The sequence below is a fragment of the Papio anubis genome, chromosome 17, assembly GCF_008728515.1.
Source record: "Papio anubis isolate 15944 chromosome 17, Panubis1.0, whole genome shotgun sequence".
NCBI classification, from domain to species: domain Eukaryota; kingdom Metazoa; phylum Chordata; class Mammalia; order Primates; family Cercopithecidae; genus Papio; species Papio anubis.
The window spans coordinates 2,540,561-2,561,305 of NC_044992.1; the positions used below are offsets into that span (position 1 = coordinate 2,540,561).

Genomic DNA, 20,745 nt, shown 5'->3' on the forward strand with positions numbered 1-20,745 from the left:
ACTTGGGAGGCTGAGGCAGGAGAATCACTTGAACCCAGGAGGTGGAGGTTGCCGTGAGCTGAGATCACACTATTACACTGCAGCCTGGGTGACAGAGCGAGACTCTGTCTCAAAACAAAACAAAACAAAACAAAACAAAAAACAAAAGTATTGCAAAGCTATGGTTATTAAGACAGTGTGGTATGGACATAAAGATGGACAGACAGATGGATCCAGTAGAATTCAGAGTTCAGAAATAAGCCCTTGCATTTATGGCCAATTGGTGAGGCAGCCAAATGCCCACCGTTGGGGTTCCTGAGTCACCAAGATGCCTCCTCTGTCTGCCTCTGCTGGGTGAGGCATCTCTCCTTCTAAAGCAGCTCACTGCATTCCCCGCCATGTAGCAGATACTCCTGGGCTGCAGCCCATGCTTCCTGGTTGCCTTGGCTCCCTCTCCAAGGACCTGGTGTCCTTGATACCTCCCCAGGCGTCCCTGAGGCATGCAGCTCTGACGACGGGGGTCTGGCTTCACCATTATGAAGCACTGACTGTGTGCTAAGGCTTCATTGCACTGTTTTCCTGAGGCTTTGCACCCACCTCATGAAGCAGGTACCATTCCTATCTGCATTTTACAGAGGAGAAAGTGGAGACCCAGAGAGTTTAGGAAACTCGTTCAAGGTCTTCAGGGAGGAAGTCACGGAGTTGGGATTTGAATCTGGGTCTGTGCTTTGTGGGCGGAGCTGAGTGGTTCTCACACCTGCCTCCCGCCCTACTTTCCCATTTTCTTTCCCTGATGTTCTCGAGAGCTGTGTATATAAAATCCGCGGCCGCACAATGCACCTCCGCCTCCACAACACCGTGGGTGAGAAGGCCTCTGGTTTGCTGGGGCCCATCCCCTTGCTGGAGGCCTGGATTGAATGGGGTCTGTGGTGCCTGGGTGAGTTGGACACTCAGAAGCAAAGATTTACTTTGTACCTGCAGTGCAGGGGTACAGGGGCTATGGAGCCACGCTGGAACACTGGAGGGGAGGTGGCAACAGTACCGTGCAGGAGAAGGAGGCTTGTGTGTGGGATATCACCCCCGGCTAACACATGGGCAAATCGTTAGCCTCTCTGGGTCAGTGTCCCCGTCTGTAAAATGGGAGGGGTGGATTAGCGTCCAGCCTGCTCTCTTCCAGCCTTGACATTCTAGGAGTCTACATTCATGCCTTGGGTCCTTTCGCATTTTTCTCAGGACCTTGGTGATGGTGGGGGCTCGCTGTTGAGTGAGTGAATGCATGGCTGTGTGAATGGAAGTCTGAGAGCAGGGGCTCTGCGCATTTCATCTCTGACTCCTTAGGGCCTACACGGTGCCTGGCACAAAGCAGGTTTTCAGTCTGTATTTGCTGAATGAATCAACGATGGGTCATCGTGGTTGGCCCATCACTTGCAGGTGGAAGGATGGAGAGAAAGAGACAGGCTGAGCGTGGGGGGATCCCTCTTGTCCAGTCTGCTCTGGGGGCCAGCGGGGCGTGAGGTCCCTGTTGGCCAGGTGCCTGGGGTTTTCTTGTGGAGCTCCTTGAAGGAGCAGCCAGAGGGGGAGGATCTGAGCCGGGAGCCTCCGAGACCCTCCTCTTGTCCTTTATTTCTTTTTTGAGATGACGTCTTGGTCTGTTGCTCAGGCTGGAGTTCAGTGGCGCAATGTCGGCTCACTGCAACTTCCGTCTCCCGCGTTCAAGCGATTCTCCCACCTCAGCTTCCCGAGTAGCTAGGATTACAGGCATGCACCACCATGTCCAGATATTTTTTTTGTTTGTTTGTTTGTTTGTATTTTTAGTAGAGATGGGGTTTCACCATGTTGGCCAGGCTGGTCTTGAAATCCCAACCTCAGGTGATCCACCCACCTCAGCCTCCCAAAGTGCTGGGATTACAGGCATGAGCCACCGTACTTGGCCGAAGCCTCTGCTCCTTTTTGCTGTCCCTTGCACTCCCTCCAGAGAGACCCCTGCATCTTTGCTAAAGAAAGAGATGCGTGTAAGTGTGTGTGTGTGTGTGTCTGTCTGTCTGTCTGCTGCATGGGCTCCAGCTACCTGAGGTGACCATCACACACAGGGGCTGGCTGCGGTGGCCTGGAGTGAGCATGTGGATGGTTCAGGGTAACCCCTCTCCACTGCTGGGGCACACTCTCATGCATACTCCTGAGGGATGGGGAAGTCTAAAATCCATTGCCATGTAGGAAAAAATCCAGCTTTTAAGTGGGTGGCTCCGGCCCTTGCTCCCTAGAAGTGGCATCTCTGGAAAGCGACAAAGCCTGTGATGGGACCTGGGTGCGGCTGTGCTCTCTGATTTCTTCCCTAGGAAAAGTATGCGGAGGGCCCGGAGGAGCTCCTGCCTGGCTGGGCCAGCATGTCAGTTCTACCGTGGTTTGACCAGAAGGTATCACGCAGCCACCACTATTCTAAGTTTCAGATTTAACCAGCTAAGAATGGAAAATCCTACTAGAAAGGAAGGGGCCGTGAAGGGCAGGAGCTCAGTGTGTCCCTGGGCAGCTGTCTTCGGTCCCTGGAGACTCCAGTGTCAGAGACTCCAGTGTCAGCTGCTGGAGACGTTGTCCATGAGAGCAGGGGCTTGCCACAGCCAGGAAGCTTGATTTCTTCTCTGCCGCAACCCTTTTATTATTATTATTATTAAGAGGGAGTCTCGCTCTGTCGCCCAGGCTGCAACCTCCATCTCCTGGGTTCAAGCGATTCTCCTGCGTCAGCCTCCCAAGTAGCTGGGATTACAGGCACGTGCCACCATGCCCGGCTAATTTTTGTATTTTTCTTAGTAGAGACAGGGTTTTGCCATGTTGCCCAGGCTGGTCTCAAACTCGTGACCTCAGATGATCCACTTGCCTCGGCCTCCCAAAGTGCTGGGATTACAGGTGTGAGCCACCGTGTCTGGTCTATTATTATTATTATTATTATTTTTGAGATAGAGTCTCACTCTCTCTCAGGCTGGAGTGCAGTGGCATGATCTTGGCTCACCGTGACACCTCTTCCTCCTGGGTTCAAGCGATCCTCCTGCTTCAGTCTTCTGAGTAGCTGGGACTACAGGTGTGCACCACCACACCTAGCTAATTTTTTCGTATTGTTAGTAGAGATGGGGTTTTGCCATGTTGGTCAGGCTGGTCTCAAACTCCAAGCCTCAAGTGATCCACCTGCCTCAGCCTCCCAAGGTGCTGGGATTACAGGCTTGAGCCACCGCGCCTGGTCTGCCACAACCCTTTTAAACTCAGGCTTCCCTCCCCATTCTGTGAGAATTACGCACGAGGCGGGGCACAGTGGCTCATGCCTGTAATCCTAGCACTTTCAGAGGCCAAGGCAGGAGGATTGCTTGAGCCCAGGAGTTTGAGACCAGCCTGGGCAACATGGCGAAACCCCGTTTCTACTAAAAATACGTGCACCACCACGCCTGGCTAATTTTTGTATTTTTCGTAGAGACGGGGTTTCACCATGTTGGCCAGGCTGGTCTCAAACTCCTGACCTCAGGTGATCCACATGCCTCGGCCCCTCAAAGCACTGGGATTACAGGCTTGAGCCACTGCCTCTGACCGTTGATTCTGATTTAATGACTCTTTTCATTCACCAGTTGAGGCCACAACTACTAATTCATTTCCCCACCTTTGGCCACCAAGTCAAGAATCCTTGAGGCACCACGACGATGTTCTAGAACCTTCTGGGGCCAACTCATCTTAGTCTGCTCTTCTCCTATGCACCTAGGGCATCTGCTGAGAGTTTGCTGGGGTTGTCAAGGACAGGGGGAGCTTGAGGTTTTTGGGGGTAGACAGCTGAGTCAGTTCAGCCTACATTTACTGGGCACCTACCCTCTGCAGGGAGACAGACAGTTGCCATGGCACGGGACAAGGGCTGCAATGCCCGCAGAAAGGATGGAGGGGGGCCTCCTGGAGACGTGGTGATGCCTGAGCTGTCTCCAGGGGTGTGTAAGGTCAGCAGGGAGGAGAGAATGCACTCCAGGCAGCCCGACGCTCACGAAGGCAGTGGGGTGTGAAGCAGCTCCAGCAGGCAGGACCTGGGAGCAGTTACTATTACCAGACAGAAGCGAGGGTGGGAGTGCAGGGGCCTGGGGAAAGGCGGGCCACGTCTAGGAGGGTGGGTGAGCTGTGCTGGAAGCTGGGCTGGATCAAAGGCCTTTGGGCCAGGGGAGTGCTATGGTGAGCTCAAGTCTGAGGGCCCCTTTGGCTGACTGGAGGGTTAGAGAGGAGGCAGGGAGGCTAGGAGGGGATATTGAGACAGCCACGTAAAGAGGTCCCCGGAGGTTCTCCGCTGACCTGCGCCCTGGGGTGGAGCCTCGGGAAGTTTGTGCCGTTTGTGGTGGGGAGGATCCTGGCCGTTCCCTTTCGGAGGTGGTAACCTGGGGATCCAGTCTGTGAGATGGGGGCCTGTTAACAGGAACCTCTCTTGCTTTGCTGAGTTTTTTTCCTTTTGCCCAAAAAATCCCATTGTTCTCACCCTTCTGTTGTGTCCAAGAGCCTGATCTTTCCTGGTGGTGTGACAAGGACCCTGTTTTGAGCTGAACTCAGGAGACAGTCCTACAATAGTATGGGGCTGGAGGGAGTGGCCTTCCCTGCCTGGAGCTGGTTTGGAAGGTGTGGGTGAAGGTGAGAGAAGAGTCAGGTGAGGACGCTCAGAAGGCTTCCTGTGAGCGCTGGGCGGATGCTGGTCCCATTCGTGAAGACAGAGAACTAGGGAGTTTGGGCGGTTTGGGTCCAAACTGGGAGGAGGGAGTAAGGCTCTGAATGTAAAATCTTCCCTCCACTTTCCACTCTCCTGTTCAGTCTGTCTGAGACCCACCTTATACCTCCTGCCCCGCGGAAGGGGGCAGAGGAGAGAGCAGCATCCCGAGGGCCGTGGGGCTGGTCTGCGGCCGGGAAAGCAGCTGCACGGCGTCCCCTCGCTGGCCCGGCTCGGCTCCTGAGTGCCTTTGGCAGGTGAGTTCCGGGTGAGCACCGGCTGGTGTGGCCGCCCTTGTGACTGACAGCCGGTCACACCACAGAACCCACTGTTAGATACGCTCCAGGTGGATCGAGGAGAACGTGCCCATTTCTGTCTTGAGTGGCAGACTCTGTTTCGTTGATTTCTTCAGGATGGGCCCTGTGCCTGAGGACAGTGTTGGCGTGTGTGGGTGTGTGTGGGTGTGTGCAGAAACGTGTAGGCGTGTGTGCACGCTCGCCCGTGCAGGTGGGCATGAGCGTTGAGGGCCCATGTGGGTGCCTCTGTGGTGCCTTTTTTGGCTGTAGCGAGTTCCTATGGTAACCATGAACATGCCTGTTTTGGGATCTGGAGTCTCGGGGCGTGAGTGGCTGCAGAGAGAAGCAAGGAAGGCGAGCACTTAGCCGGCGGTTGGCTGTGGCTTGATTTCATTGCCAAGCACTGGGGCTGCTCCTGGACGTACCATTTGCCAGGCAGCAAGGTCTGCAGACTCCAGGACCCATGTGCTCCTGGCCCTCCTCCTGGCCAGTCCCTGCCATGCCCAGGAAGCCCTGGTGAGTCCCTGTTCTGGTTTCTCATTGGACAAACAGCTCTCCGGACTTGGCCAGGTGTTGTGGGGATCTGCTGCTGGGCAGGCAGGGAGCTGCCTGGCAGCCCTGGCCAGTAGGTACTAGGAATGGGGTGTCTTCTGAGATGGGTGTGGGGCAGTGGGCAGGAGGGGCTTTGCTTGTTCATGGAGCCCTTGAGGGTGTTTTCCATGTGGCTGGTGGAGTTGCAGGGTCCTTGTGGATCCCATGGACAGGGCTAACCGTGTTAGTGCGAGGGTAAGGGCAAGGATGCCAGAGAGGAAAATGTGGATGGGTGGCCTGTGGCCTGCCAGCCGAGACCCAACCATCCTCAGAGGGCCCCCCTCACCCCATTCAGCTCCCTGGGTCCTCATGAACCCCTAGAGGCCTCTGGCCATGCGCTTGGCTTCCTCACTGGTCTCCCCAGGCCCAGAGGCTTGCTGGCCTGGCCTGGATGGGAAGGCTCACAGTCCTGTGGAGGAGGCCAGAGGGCTCTGCCTGGCTCGCTGGGAGCTGGATTTGGCCAAGGCCGGGGAAGAATTGCTCCCACTGGGAAAGACTCGTGCCTTCCCAGATTGTGCACCCCTGGTGCTTCTTGTCTACACACTGCAGACCCCTGGGTGTGTCAGGACACCCCTCTCCAGCCACCATGGGAGAGGCTCCTGATGGACAGGGGCCCAAGCAGCACTCAGGGGCCATAGAGAGGCAACGCTGGTGTTGTGGCACCTGCTATCTCCTCCCGCTGACTTCTCTGGGGCAGGTAGCAGGGAGTTGGGGATGCGAGTGTCAATAGGGGCTGTCAGTGGCCCCTCTGGCTTGTGCTGGGACCCCCCTCTCTGCCCCAAGAGTTCCTTCCTCTGCCTCTGAGAAGGTTCTGGGTAAGACTGTGTTGGGAGCGGGCGCCGTGTGTACAGCAGGAGTTGCTGGAGCTGGACAGGGGGCTGAGACCCTGGTGAAGGGCGAGGGGAGCACGTGTGGACCTTGTGAGCTTTGTCTGGACCACCCGGGCCTTCCCTCCCTGGGAGGCAGAGTCCAGAACCTAATCCCTGATGGCCTTCCCTGGGGGCGTTGGGAGAGGGAGAGGAGAGCCTTCAGGAGAGACCCCCAGATCTCTGGTCCTTGAATCTTAGGGCTTAAGATTAAAAAAGTCAAATTAGGGCCAGGCACGGTGGCTCACGCCTGTAATTCCAGCACTTTGGGAGGCCGAGGCGGGCGGATCACAGGGTCAGGAGATCAAGACCATCTGGCTAACATGGTGAAACCCCGTCTCTACTAAAAATACAAAAAACTAGCCAGGCGCAGTGGCGGGCGCCTGTAGTCCCAGCTACTCAGGAGGCTGAGGCAGGAGAATGGCGTGAACCTGGGAGGCGGAGCTTGCAGTGAGCCGAGATTGCGCCAGTGCAGTCCAGCCTGGGCGACAGAGCAAGACGCCATCTCAAAAAAAAAAAAAAAAAGAAAAGTCAAATTAGTCTTTATGCAAATCTCTTGTGCCCCTAAAACTAGTCACCCAGGCTGAGCTTGGTTACCTCTGGGGACAGTGAGCTCATTACTTTGTATGGATGCCTATTTTATTGCAGTACAACTTCGCTTGCTCAAAGCTGACCGCTGTTTTCATCTGGAATCTCTGTAACTGCATTGCTTGGTCCAGTCTTGACCCTTGGCCCGCACGTCCCCACCTACCCCCATTCAACAAGGTTCACCCCTTTTTCCCCTAAGAGCCCTGCACACACTGGAAGGCTGCCTTTTCACCCTGAGTCTACTCTTCCCTCCCCTTGGCTGGTCACCCCGGCATCTTCGGCTACATTTGGGATTCCTCGCCTGCCTGGGCTGATCTTTGTCGGAAGGGCTCAGGTTTTGCAGGCAGCCTGCAGGAGCCCCATGGACACGAGGATGGACAGCTGGAGGTGATGAGCCTCACCCTTCTGATTTGCAGACCAGTAAGCTGAGACCCTGGGCAGGGGTGTGCCCGCTGGCGATAGGACAACACAGAGGTGGTCAGGGCAGGGCTGGGACGTGAGGAGCAGCTCTCGGTGCCTGTGACGTGCTGGCCCCTGGTTCTTTTCCTGCTTCTCCAGCAGCTCCATCTTTGCTGCTTTCTGACTTGGGCCCTCAGCTCTTGGGCACTGCAAGAATGCTGGCCCATCTCAGCGGACCTTCCATTTTATAACAGCAGCTGGAAATCTTTTTTGTTTGTTTGTTTGTTTTTGTTTTTTTGAGACAGAGTCTCGCTCTGTCACCCAGGCTGGAGTGCAGTGGCATGATCTCGGCTCATTGCAACCTCTGCCTCCTGGGTTCAAGCGATTCTCCTGCCTCAGACTCCCGAGTAGCTGGGATTACAGGCACGCACCACCACGCCAGGCTAACTTTTTGTATTTTTTTTTTTTTTTTTGAGACGGAGTCTCACTCTGTCGCCAGGCTGGAGTGTGTGCAGTGGCCGGGATCTCAGCTCTCACTGCAGGGGCCCGCCTCCCAGGTTTACATTCTTCCCAGCCTCAGCCTCCTGAGTAGCTGGGACTACAGGCCCACCTCGCCGCTAGTTTTTGTATTTTTTAGTAGAGACGGGTTTCACCGTGTTAGCCAGGATGGTCTCGATCTCCTGACCTCATGATCCGCCCGTCTCGGCTTCCCAAAGTGCTGGGATTACAGGCTTGAGCCACCGGGCCCAGCCAACTTTTTGTGTTTTTAGTAGAGACGGGGTTTCGCCATGTTGAGCAGGCTGGTCCCGAACTCCTGACCTCAGGTGATCCGCCCACCTCGGCCTCCTAAAGTGCCGGGATTACAGGCGTGAGCCACTGCACCTGGCCTAATTTTTGTATTTTTACTAGAGACGAGGTTTCGCCATGTTGGCCAGGCTGGTCTCAAACTCCCAATCTCAGGTGATCCACCCGGCTCAGCCTCCCAAAGTGCTGGGATTACAGGCGTCTGGCCAAAAATCTGGAGTTTTAGACAAAATCTTGACAACTAACTGCAGACTTTAAAGAACAGAGCTGGCTGTGGCCTACCCTGCAGACCAGAGTCACCCGGACCCTCTGCTCTGATCACCTCCTCAGGTCTCAGCTCTTGTTTCTTTGTGGCTGACTCCCAAATCCCTCTCCCCAGGTTACCCCTAAGAACGGTGCTCTTGCCCGGACCTCAGTGGCTGGCCGGTCATTTCGGCTCTGTTCCCAGACTGGACTGACTCTCAATTAACCTTTTCTCTCTTTCAGATCCAGTTCTTTCTGTCACTGGGTTGAGAAGCCTCTGAGTCATGGAGGGTGGTTCCTCCTGTCTCCCGGTTCAGGCCCATTATCTGCTGCCCAGACAGTGACAAAGGCTTTCGAATTAACGTCCTCCTCCGGTCTCTGCCAGCCGTGACTAACTCATCATCCCTCAAGCTGGCTTGAGCTCTGCCTTCCCTGTTCCTAGGCCCTGGCCCGAAGGCAGACCTTGGTAGTGCTGACTCTGAGGGGCTTCTTCTGCCAGGATGCTGGTGTAGGGACCCCCAGCCCCCAGCTGGTGGGGGACTGTCTTTGGGTCACAGCAAATAGTTTGTTCCTTCCTTCCCTCCCCCAGGACAGTGGTTCTCAAACTTTTCTGCACTTTGGTCTCACCTGGAGGTGCTTTTAAAAATTCTGATGCTGGCTGGGCACGGTGGCTCACACCTGTAATCCCAGCATTTTGAGAGGCCGAGATGGGAGGATCACCTGAGGTCAGGAGTTCGAGACCAGCCTGGCCAATATAATGAAACCCCGCCTCTACTAAAAATACAATAACTAGCCAGGCGTGGTGGTGGCTCCCTGTAATCCCAGCTACTCAGGAGGCTGAGGCAGAAGAATCGCTTGAACCCAGGAGGTGGAGGTTGCAGTGAGCTGAGATCGCGCCATCGCACTCCAGCCTGGGCAACAAGAGTGAAACTCCATCCCCCCCAAAAAAAAATTCTGATGCCCAGGTTGTACCCAGTTCCAATTAAATCTGAATGTTGTGGGGTGGGAGCCAGCATCAGTTCTTTTTTTTTTTTTTTTTGAGATGAAGTCTCGCTCAGTCGCCCAGCCTAGAGTGCAGTGGCGTGATCTTAGCTTACTGCAACCTCCGCCTCTTGGGTTCAAGCGATTCTCCTCCCTTAGCCTCCTGAGTAGCTGGGATTACAGGTGCCTGCTGCCATGCCCAGCAAAGTTTTTGTATCTTTAGTAGAGACGGGGTTTCACCATGTTGGCCAGGCTGGTCTCGAACTCCTGACCTTGTGCGCCCAGCTGTACTTTTAAAAGATCCCCCGTTCATTCCAGTAGGCAGCCAAACCTGGGAAGCACTTCCCCAAGGGATACACAAGTGTGACCATCAGCGGTTGGGCAATGACTCAGGTCAGGCTGCGTGTTCAAAGGGCTTCTGGTGGGCGTGAGCCCCTCTGGGCCAAGGCTTTTGGTAACACTTGAGGCTGGATGACTCTTTGTTTTGCGGTGCCATCCTGTGTGTGGTAGGGTATTGAGCAGCCTCTCTAGCCTCTATCCATAAGATGCCCGTGACCCACCCCTCGCTGTGATAATGAAAATGTCTGCAGGCCAGGTACGGTGGCTCACACCTGTAATCCTAGTACTTTGGCAGGTGGATCACCTGAGGTCAGGAGTTCGTCGAGACCAGCCTGGCCAGCGTGGTGAAACTCTGTCTCTACTGAAAAAGTACAAAAATTTAGCTGGGCATGGTGGCACGTCCTTGTAATCCTAGTTACTCGAGATGCTGAGGCAGGAGAATCACTTAAACCCGGGAGGCGGAGGTTGCAGTGAGCCAAGATCACACCATTGCACTTTAGCCTGGGCAACAGAGCGACACTCCATCTCAAAAAAAAAAAAAAAAAAAAAAAAAGGTCTCCAGACGTTGCTTTATTTCTGGGGCAGTGGTATAAAATCTCCCCGACTCCAGTGAAAACCACTGCTCTAGGCCTAATAGGTTCACCTTGACAGCATTCTCAAATATTCACAGAAGATAAGGGGAGAAGGACACCAAATGGGGACCCCACCTTACTGGTTCATTTGTGGGCTTTGCAGTCAGGCAGCCTCGTTTAAATCCTGACTCTACCAGCTGGGTGACCTTGAGCAAGTTACTTAACCTCTCTGTGCCTCTGTCGGTTCTGGTTTTGTTTTCTCACAATGGTGCCTCCTCTTGACCTTCGGCTCCAGCCGGAGGATGGAACTTGCCGTGTGTAGCCGGGCACTTTCGCCTGTGCCTGTGCTGCTCTGCCCCCAGGGAACATGCCTTTACTGCCCCTTTCCTGTCAGCATCAGGGTCCACATCCTGCCCGTCCTTCCAGGACCAGCTTCAATGCAGCTTCCTCCATGCACAGCCCCTTCCTCATCGGCACGGAAGGCTCTCTTCCTTGTGCCCCTGGAGCAGCCAGAAGCTCAGGTCACATGTGGCTCCTCCTGTGCCGTAGAGGTCTGGTGGTTTTTGTCCGAGTCCCTCTCCACCTGGGGTCTGAGACAATGGGAGCCTCTAGGGTGCCCAGCTAGGGCTCTCTCACTGTTTGTTACCCAGGTGAGGTGGCCGTCCCCTCCCTACCTCGGGTTGAGCTGTGAACCAGCAGGTTACCACAGTGTGGTACCGCCCCCCCCAACCCCAACACCCAGCTCATTCTGAGAGGGTGGAGTGGGCGGAAATCCGTGCCTGGCAGACCACAAAGCCACATAACTGACTTTTGGAGCCCTGCCCTGGGGCGTCGGGGGGAGGGTTGACGGCAACCATTGCCCCTTTCTTCGGTGTTTTGCCGCCAGTGGATGCCCCGTGGAATTGAGGAACTTTGTTCTACGAGCTCGAGCTCGGGAACAGGACTCGGGAGGGACAGCCCCTGTCCCACCCTGCCCTGCCCTGTTCAACCCTGTCAGGTAGCTGAATGTAGGCTGGACCCATGGCTGCCCACCCGGGCTGCAGTGCAGACTCACCTAGGGGACCGCGTTAAAATGCAGCTTCCGGGGCCGCACCCTGGGGCCTGGGGATTCTGCCTCATCAGGCCTGGGTGGGGCCCAGGAAGCCTGTATGCTGCCAGCACTGAGGTGGTGGTGATGAGGCAGCTGACTTTGCAGCTGCGTGGGAACCAGTGCCATTTAAAGCACGTTCCCTGCCATAGTGCAGCTCCAGCGGTTAGGTTCATGTGCTCCGGGTGACCTGGGGCAAGCCGCGCAACCTCTCTGTGCCCCAGTTTCTGTGTCTGAGGACAATCATCGTACCTGCACATGGATGCGCTTGTTGTGAGGCTTAAATGAGATTATCCAGGTGAAACGGGAACAGAGTGCCTGGTACACGGTGCTCAACACATGTTACCTGCCCTCACATCTCTGATATTATTACTTTTTTATTTTTTTGAGACAGTCTTGCTCTGTCACCTAGGCTGGATTGCAGTGGCATAATCTCAGTTCACTGCAACCTCCGCCTACCGGGTTCAAGAGATTCTCCTGTCTTAGCCTCTTGCGTAGCTGGGATTACAGGCGCGTGCCACCACGCCCGGCTAATTTTTGTATTTTCAGTAGAGACGCGGTTTCAACACGTTGGCCAGGCTGGTCTCGAACTCCTGACCTCAGGGAATCTCTGCCCGCGACCTCAGGGAATCTCTGCCCGCCTCAGCCTGCCAAAGTGCTGGGATTACAGGTGTGAGCCGCCGCGCCCAGCCCCATTTCTGATATTAACAACCGTCCTGGGCTGTGCGGTCACACACATGTAACCGTGTGATATGCCCCCATGCCTGCAGGCGTAGCTACGCAGGCAAACTGAGCACTGTGCACCAGGACCCAGGCCTGCCTGCTGAGGACAGATACGTGCACGGGGAGCATCCCTGTGGGTACATGCGTTGGCACAGTCACTGGCTGGACACGGTCAGAAGGGCAGACGTGTGTGTACACAAGGCCCAGACGAATGGGCTTTTATTTGATTCACACTCTGACCTTATTCTTCGAGTCAGCAGCACCTGGGCTGAGCTCTGGGAACCCAAGGTGCCCCTTGTTTCCATAGCAACCATAATGTGGTAAAAATAGGCAGGGGAGGGAAGAGACAGAAGAGGCCTGAGCTGGCTCCAGGGGCATCCTGCCTGCTGGGGACCTTGTTTCCACATCTCTGACCATATGGAGGTGCTGGGTTTTTTTTTTTTTTTTTCCTTAGGATAATGACATGGCAAACCTCTGAGTACTCATGACCCAGAATTCCAGAATTGACACTTGTTAACATTTTGTCTCATTTTCATCCAACTCTTTTATTTATTTATTTATTTAATTTTGAGCCAGAGTCTCACTCTGTCGCCCAGGCTGAAGTGCAGTGGCGTGATCTCGGCTCACTGCAACCTCCGCCTCCCGGGTTCGAGTGATTCTCCCGCCTCAGCCTCCTGAATAGCTGGGATTACAGGCACCTGCCACCATACCTACTTTTATATTTTAGCAGACAGGATTCACCATGTGCTGATCAGCTGGTTGAATCCTCCTCACCAGTGACTCTGCCTCCCAAAGTGCTGGGGATTACATCAAAGCCTTTTTAAAAAATTGTGTATGACCGGCTGCGGTGGCTCATGCCTGTAATCTCAGCACTTTGGGAGGCCGAGGTGGGTGGATCACTTGAGGTTGGGAGTTCAAGACCAGCCTGACCAACATGGAGACACCTCTTCTCTACTAAAAATACAAAATTAGTCAGGTGTGGTGGCACATGCCTGTAATCACAGCCTCTAGGGAGGCTGAGGCGGGAGAATCGCTTGAATCTAGGAGGTGGAGGTTGCAGTGAGCCGAGATCGCGCCATTGCACTCCAGCCTGGGCAACAAGAGGAAACTCCATCTCAAAAAAAAAAAAAAAAAAAAAATATATATATATATATATATATAAAGTATACATATTATAAAACTTACCATTTAAACCTTTTTAAGTGGACCATTCTGTGACATTAAGTACATTTACAATGCTGTGGGGCGATCACCATTATCTAGAAGTTTTTCATCATCCCAAACTGAAACTTTGTATACATCAAATAATAACTCCCTATTCCCCCATCTCCCCGGCCCCGGCAGCCACCATTCTGCTTTCTGTTTCTATGAATTTGACGGCTCTGTGAACTGTGTACAGGTGACCTCATACAATATTTATCCTTCTGTGTCCGGCTTATTTCACTTCCCATAATGTCTTCAAGGTCCATCCATGTTGTAGTGTGTATCAGAATTTCCTTTTTTTTTTTTTGAGATGGGATCTTGCTCTGTTACCCAGGCTGGAGTGCAGTGGTGTGACCTTGGCTCACTGCAGCCTCCATTTCCCAGGCTCAAGCGATTCTCGTGCCTCAGTCTCCTATGTAGCTGGAATTACAGGTGTGCACCACCACACATGGCTAATTTCTGTATTTTTAGTAGAGATAGTGATGGGGTTAAGCCATGTTGGCCAGGCTGGTCTCAAACTCCTGGCCTCAAGTGATCCACCTGCCTTGGCCTCCCAAAGTTTTGGGATTACAGGTGTGAACCACTATGTCCGACCTCAGCCCACATTTTTTTTGTTTGTTTGTTTTTGTTTTTGAGACGGAGTCTCGCTCTGTCGCCCAGGCTGGAGTGCAGTAGTCGGATCTCGGCTCATTGCAAGCTCCGCCTCCCGGGTTCACGTCATTCTCCTGCCTCAGCCTCCCGAGTAGCTGGGACTATAGGCGCCCGCCACCTCACCTGGCTAATTTTTTGTATTTTTTAGTAGAGACGGGGTTCCACCGTGTTAGCCAGGATGGTCTTGATCTCCTGACATCCTGATCCGCCCGTCTCGGCCTCCCAAAGTGCTGGGATTCTCAGCCCACATTTTTAATGCTTTCACATTCATACGCAGGTATCTAGAAACACTTACAGTTTTTTGCGTGCATTAAAAATGGACATACCTGACGTCCTTTTGAATTTGCGTGAGGTGGTGTTCTGGGGCTAGATTACCTGGGTTCAGATCTTGGCTCTGACACGTAGCAGCTGTGAGACCTCGGGCAGTTCCCTTCATCTCTCCATGCCTCCCTTTTCTAATGTTTAAAATTGGACTAATAGCAAAGCCTGAAACCTACTACAAGGGTTATTTTGGAGATTAAGTAAGTTTATATATGTCTAGTGCTTAGAACAGAGAGGGGATGCAGTGGGCATAGGATGTATTACCATTATCATTTCATATGTGTGTCCGTCCACATGGTTGTGGAGTCCATTTTTTTTTTTTTTTTTTTTGAGACTGAGCCTCGCTCTGCCGGAGTGCAGTGGCAGGATCTTGGCTCACTGCAACCTCTGCCTCCTGAGTACAAGCGATTCTCTTGCATCAGCCTTCCAAGTAGCTGGGATCACAGGAGCATACCACCATGGCTTTTTTTTTTTTTTTTGAGACGGGGTCTTGCTCTGTCACCTAGGCTGGAGTGCAGTGGTGCAATCTCGGCTCATTGCAGCCTCTGCCTCCGGGGTTCCAGCTACTCTCCTGCCTCAGCATCCTGGGTAGCTGGGATTACAGGCATGTACCACCATGCCTGGCTAATTTTTGTTTTTAGTAGAGACAGGGTTTCACCATGTTGACCAGGTTGGTCTTGAACTCATGACCTCAGATGATCCACTCCTGCCTTGGCCTCCCGAAGTGCTGGGATTACAGGCATGAGCCTCAGTGCCTGGCAATAGACCTAGATTCTTCTCTCTTTCTCCTCCGCCCTTTTTTTTTCTTTTTCTTTTTTTTTTGAGACAGGATCTCACTCTGTTGCCCAAGGTGGCGTGATCCTGGCTGACTGTAGCCTCAACACCCCCAGGGCTCAAGTGATTCTCCAACCTCAGCCTCCCAAGTGGTTGGAACTACAAGCACGCACCACCATGCCTGGTTAAGTTTTTAAGAAATTTTTGTAGAGATGAGGTTTCACCATCTTGCTGGTCTCAAACTTCTGGGCTCAAGTGATTCTCCCACCTTTGCCTCCCAAAGTGTGCTGGGATTACAGGTGGGAGCCATCACTTCTGACCTAGTTTCTTCTTTTTGTTGCCTTGCATATTAATTGGTACACGTAGATCATATTTTTTGTATGCCCCATTGATCCCCTCTTGCTGGACACCGAGGTCGTGTCCATTTTCTGATATTGCAAGCAATGCTGTGGGCAGCGGCTTTCCCCTCGCCTGGCCCTCTGTGCGTTCGTGTGAGATCGTGAGGGGTATGTAGAGGTGGGGCTGCCAGATTGCCCTCGAGAGGATTTAGGCCGGGTGTGGTGGCTCACGCCTATAATCCCTGGCAAGACGGGTAGATCACTTGAGGTCAGGAGTTTGAGACCAGCCTGGCCAGCATGGCGAAACCCTGTCTCTACCAAAAATACAAAAATTAGCTGAGCGTGGTGGCGGGCACCTGTCATCAGCTACTAGGGAGGCTGAGGATCGCTTGAAGACGGGAGGCAGAGGCTGCAGTGAGCTGAGATCGCATCACTGCACTCCAGCCTGGGCAGCAATGAGAGACACCGTCTTAAAAAAAAAAAAAAAGAGGACTTAGTATTTTCACTCCTGCCAATTCTATGAGAGTCCCACTCCCCATGTCCTCACTGATATTTAATTTTCATGTTGATTTAAGTGACGGGAGCATATTTTATTTTATTTTATTTTGAGATGGAGTCTCACTCTGTCACCCAGGGTGGAGTGCAGTGGCACCATCTCGGCTCACTAAAATCTCCGCCTCCTGGGTTCAAGCAATTCTCCTGCCTCAGCCTCCCAAGTAGCTGGGACTACAGGTGCCCGCCACCATGCCTGGCTAATCTTTTTATTTTTTTTAAAATTATTTTTAGTAGAGATAGGTTTCACTATGTTGGCCAGGCTGGTCTTGAACTCCTGACCTCGTGATCTGCCTGCCTCGGCCTCCCGAAGTGCTGGGATTACAGGCGTGAGCCACCACGCTGCGTGAGGCCTATTATTTTATTCTTTATTATACACACATGAACGGATCTCTGAATAAGTGCGTGGAAACCCTCATGGCCCCACCATGAGATCGTTGTGTCTGAGCCTCCCTTGAGTCTCTCTCTGCAGGCCCAGGGATGTGCTTCTCCTCACCCTTTTTCTGCATTGTATCACAAGCATTTCCACATATTGCTACATTCTTTTTTCCCCTCTTTAAAAATAGCACTTTTCCTGATTATAAAAATAGTACATGTTCACTGTAGAACAGTTAGAGAGTATGTACAAATATTGAGATTAAAAAATAAAAATATGACCCATCACCCAAAATGTTATCATTCTGATGTATTTCTTTACACCTTTATTTATTTATTTATTTATTTATTTATTTTTTGAGATGGAGAGTCTCGCTCTGTCACCCAGGCTGGAGTGCAGTGGCGCACTCACAGTTCACTGCAACCTCCACCTCCTAGGCTCCAGCGATCCTCCCACCTCAGCCTCCAGAGTAGCTGGGACTACACGCATCTGCCACCATGCCTGGCTAATTTTTGTATATATATATATATTTTTTGTAGAGATGGGGTTTTGCCATGTTGCCCAGGCTGGTTTTGAACTCCCGGTCTCAAGTGATCCATCCACCTTGGCCTCCCAAAGTGCTGAGATTACAAGTGTGAGCCCCGCCCCGCCAAGTGTGGCGTTTTAAATTTAAATGAATTAAGTACAATTAAAAATGCACCTCCTCGGTTGCAGTAGCTACATTTCAAGGGCTCCGAAGCCACACGTGGCTGGTGGCTACCATAGGGAACAACGCAGATACAGAACATTACAGAACATTTCCATCATCCCAGGAAGTTCTACTGGACAGCGCTGGTTGAGAATGAGGTCCAGACTCCCCTGGAAGACTTCCAAGGGCTGGACAAGCCGAGAGATTCTATGCTGTCTATGATGGATTACGCAAACGTCCCTGGACCCCCAGGCCAGAAGGCATCTGAACCGCGTAAAGCCAGTGCCACCAGGTGGCGCTGAGGAGGAGGCGGCGGCAAGCTGGCGTCTCGGGCGGTGAGGATCTCAGATGCAGCTCCTGCCTCCTTGGGCAGACAGAGCCGAGAGAGCTGTCACCTCCGGGGTTGCCCAGTCCCATGGTCAACACCCAGTTCAAGCCCTGGTGTCTCTTGCATTCATGCACACACACACAGAGGTACATGCATTGAGACGTGACCTCGCAGGATCACCCAGGTTCACACCTACAGCCTCATTCACGCTCAGAAACAGTCCCCCAAAAGGCACAAACACAGTCTTTGCCAATCGCCATTATAACAGCAACAAAAATAGCTGTTAGGCCGGGCGTGGTGGTTCACGCCTGTAATCGTAGCACTTTGGGAGGCTGAGGCTAGAGGATCACTGGAGCCCAGGAGTTTAACACCAGCCTGGGCAACATGGTGAAACCTCGTTTCCAAAGAAAATTAAAAAAAAATTAACCGGGTATTGTGGTACGTGCCTGTAGTCCCAGCTACTTGAGAGTCAGGTGGGAGGATTGCTTGAGCCCAGGAGTGGGAAGCTGCAGTGAGCTATGATCACACCAACGTACTCCAGCCTGGAGCACAGTAAGACCCTGTCTTAAAAAAAAAACAATGGCCAGGCATGGTGGCTCATGCCTGTAAGCCCAAGCGCTTTGAAAGGCCGAGGCAGCTGGATCACTTCAGGTCAGGAGTTCTAGACCAGCCTCGCCAACATGGTAAAACCCTGTCTCTACTAAAAATACAAAAAGTAGCCGGGTGTGGTGGTGCACATCTGTAATTTCAGCTACTCAGGGAGTGCTGCTTCCTTGGGGTGAGGCACAGCCCAGCCTACCAGTCTCTTGGTAAAGTGAAAAATGCTGTAAATGGGTGGCTGAGATGGGTGCAGAGGATTGGGGTGTCATGGGGATGGACGGTGGCGTGGGGCTGGCTTCCGGATACCTGAACCCTGACATTTTCTCTGTTGACATTGGCACCCAGGATGTCCAGATACTGTTTTTGAAACCCTATTGGCGAGGGAGTCGATGGGCGCCCCCTTTGACTGGGAGGGCTGTGTCCTGGTGTCCTGTGGGGTTTTGGTCTCCCACCCCGGGGCCCGAGGGCCTCAGAATGAACTGGAACCCAGCCTTTGTCAGGGGAGCCCCAGCAACGTCTGCACGACATACGCCCCCAGACAGCGTGGGTTCAGGGATTTGTAAGTGTTTGAGAAAGAAAAACTGTTAGGATTCTAATTTTGTTGAAAAGCCATTTTGCCTTTATCTTTCTCTGGGCGCCTGACCACCCATTCTTAGCCCACCCTGAGTATTGAGCATACACTGTCATCTCTGCAGTGGAGGTGGTCCTGGATGCATGGCGTAACGTGGGCCCTCTGGGCCCTCTCGAGAAGCATGCCACTCGCTGCTCTCCGTGTGGGCCGTCAGGACCCACAGCTCACACGTGCATCCAGTCAAGGTCAGAAGAGGTGGCTGCATTCCTGAGTCAAGGTCAAAAGAGGCAACCACATAACCAGTGAGTGGCCCTGAGTGGCCAATAACCAATGAGGCAGCTGGAAACGGTGCAGAGCAGTTGTGGAGCAATTACTAAGCAGGCAGAATGGGAAGCAACAGGACTAAATAATCAATAGCACATGGGGCCAGGCGTGAGGGCTCACGCCTGTAATCCCAGCACTTGGGAAGGCCGAAGCAGATGGATCACTTGAGGTCAGGCGTTCGAGACCAGCCTGGCCAACATGGTGAAACCCCTTCTCTACTAAAAATACAAAAATTAGCTGGGTATGGTGGCAGGTGTCTGTAATCCCAGCTACTTGGGAGGTTGAGGCAGGAGAATCGCTTGAACCTGGGAGGCAGAGGTTGTAGTGAGCTGAGATTGCACCATTGCATTCCAGCCTGGGTGACAGAGCTAGACTCCGTCTCAAAAAAAAAAAAAAAAAAAAAGAAGAAAAAAAAAAGAAATAGCATATGGGTCACAAATTCTGTTGACTGAGTAGAAGCAGAGGCTTGGCCAGAGAGGGGGAGGAGGCGGTGGCTGGAGATGCCTGTGGTGGTTCCAAAGGAAACACCTGGTGTCTTTGAGGGATGCCTCTGTACAATGTCCAATTTTACCCTAAAACTTATGCTGCCTCCCCCCACCACTTCCTCTTTTAGGAGACAAGGTGTTGCTCTATCCCCCAGGCTGGAGTGCAGTGGTATTGGGGCTCACTGCAGCCTTAAACTCATGGCACAAGCAATCTTTCTGCCGTAGCTGGGATGACAGGCGTGTGCCACCACACCTGGCTAATTTTTAAAACGTTTCTTATAGAGATGGGGTCTTGCTATGTTGCCCAGGCTGGTCTTGAACTCCTGTCCTCAAGTGATCCTCCCACCTTGGCCTCCTAAATTGCTGGCATTACAGGTGTGAGCCGCCACACCCAGTCCCATCTTCCCTTTCAAACACAGGCTTAGCAGCGGCAGGGTTGTTTTTGGCTCATGATTTGGGCAAGAGGAGGGAGAAGGGAAGAGGAGAAGCTTTGCTGTGGGAACTGGGTCAGAACTGGAATAGAGGAAGCAAGAATGCGAGTGTTCACGCCTTTACTGAGCTGTTGACAGCACCGAGGCCAGAGGCAGGAGAAATGAAGCTGTTTGTTTATCTCATGAATCTTCATCGAGCTCCTATTTGAAGCCAGCCGCCTCTGTTTTGGGAGCCGGGGATCCCTTTGTTGAATCCTGGCTCTGCCACTCACTGCTGGGGTTACCTTGGGCAAGCGTCTGAACCTCTCTGAGCTTGTTTTCCCATCCAGAAAGTGAAGATGATGAGCGTCCCTGCCTCACAGGGATGTTTGAGGATTAAATGAGCGAACACAGGAAAAGCACTCAGCGTGGTGCTTGGCGCAGAGTTAGTGCTCCTGACTGCAGCTGTTACCGAAGACAGAGCGTTTAGGTGTGAAGAGGGTCTGGTGCCCGCATCCAGGGAACTCACAGTCTCCGGAGGAGACAGACATTTAACAGTCATCTGCAAAGCATGAGGCAGTGCCAATAGAGATATGGGAAGAAGTGTGAATTCTTCCGGGTGGAATGAGGGAGGGCTTCTCGAAGGAGTCAGTGCTGGAAGGTTGAAAAGGAATCCCTAGGAAGAGAGGGTTGCAGGGGGCGTTTTGTTTTTTGTTTTTTGTTTTTTTTTTGAGATGGAGTCTCACTCTGTCACCCAGGATAGAGAGCAGTGGTGCCATCTCGGCTGTCTGCAACCTCCCCTTCCCAGGTTCAAACCATTCTGCTGCCTCAGCCTCCCGAGTAGCTGGGACTACGGGAGCCCACCACCACACCTGGCATTTTTTTTTTTTTGTATTTTTAGTAGAGATGGGGTTTCACCATGTCAGCCAGGGTGGTCTTGATCTC

General features: G+C 52.9%; 1 protein-coding gene across 5 annotated transcripts in view; it reads left to right on the plus strand.

Moving 5' to 3' along the window:
• Window positions 1-20,745, plus strand: part of RAP1GAP2 (RAP1 GTPase activating protein 2) — a 270,089-nt gene that overhangs the window by 26,351 nt on the left and 222,993 nt on the right. Inside the window, exon 1 of one of the 5 annotated variants that reach the window (XM_017950253.3) lies at window positions 128-916. The exons of 3 other annotated variants lie outside the window; for them this stretch is intronic. In XM_017950253.3, coding sequence (XP_017805742.1) covers window positions 897-916 — 20 coding nt within the window. In that variant the 5' untranslated portion in view covers window positions 128-896. Of the gene's footprint in view, window positions 1-127; window positions 917-3,452; window positions 5,503-20,745 lie in introns of those variants that run through there. One more of the 5 variants, XM_017950248.3, reaches the window with a different exon arrangement.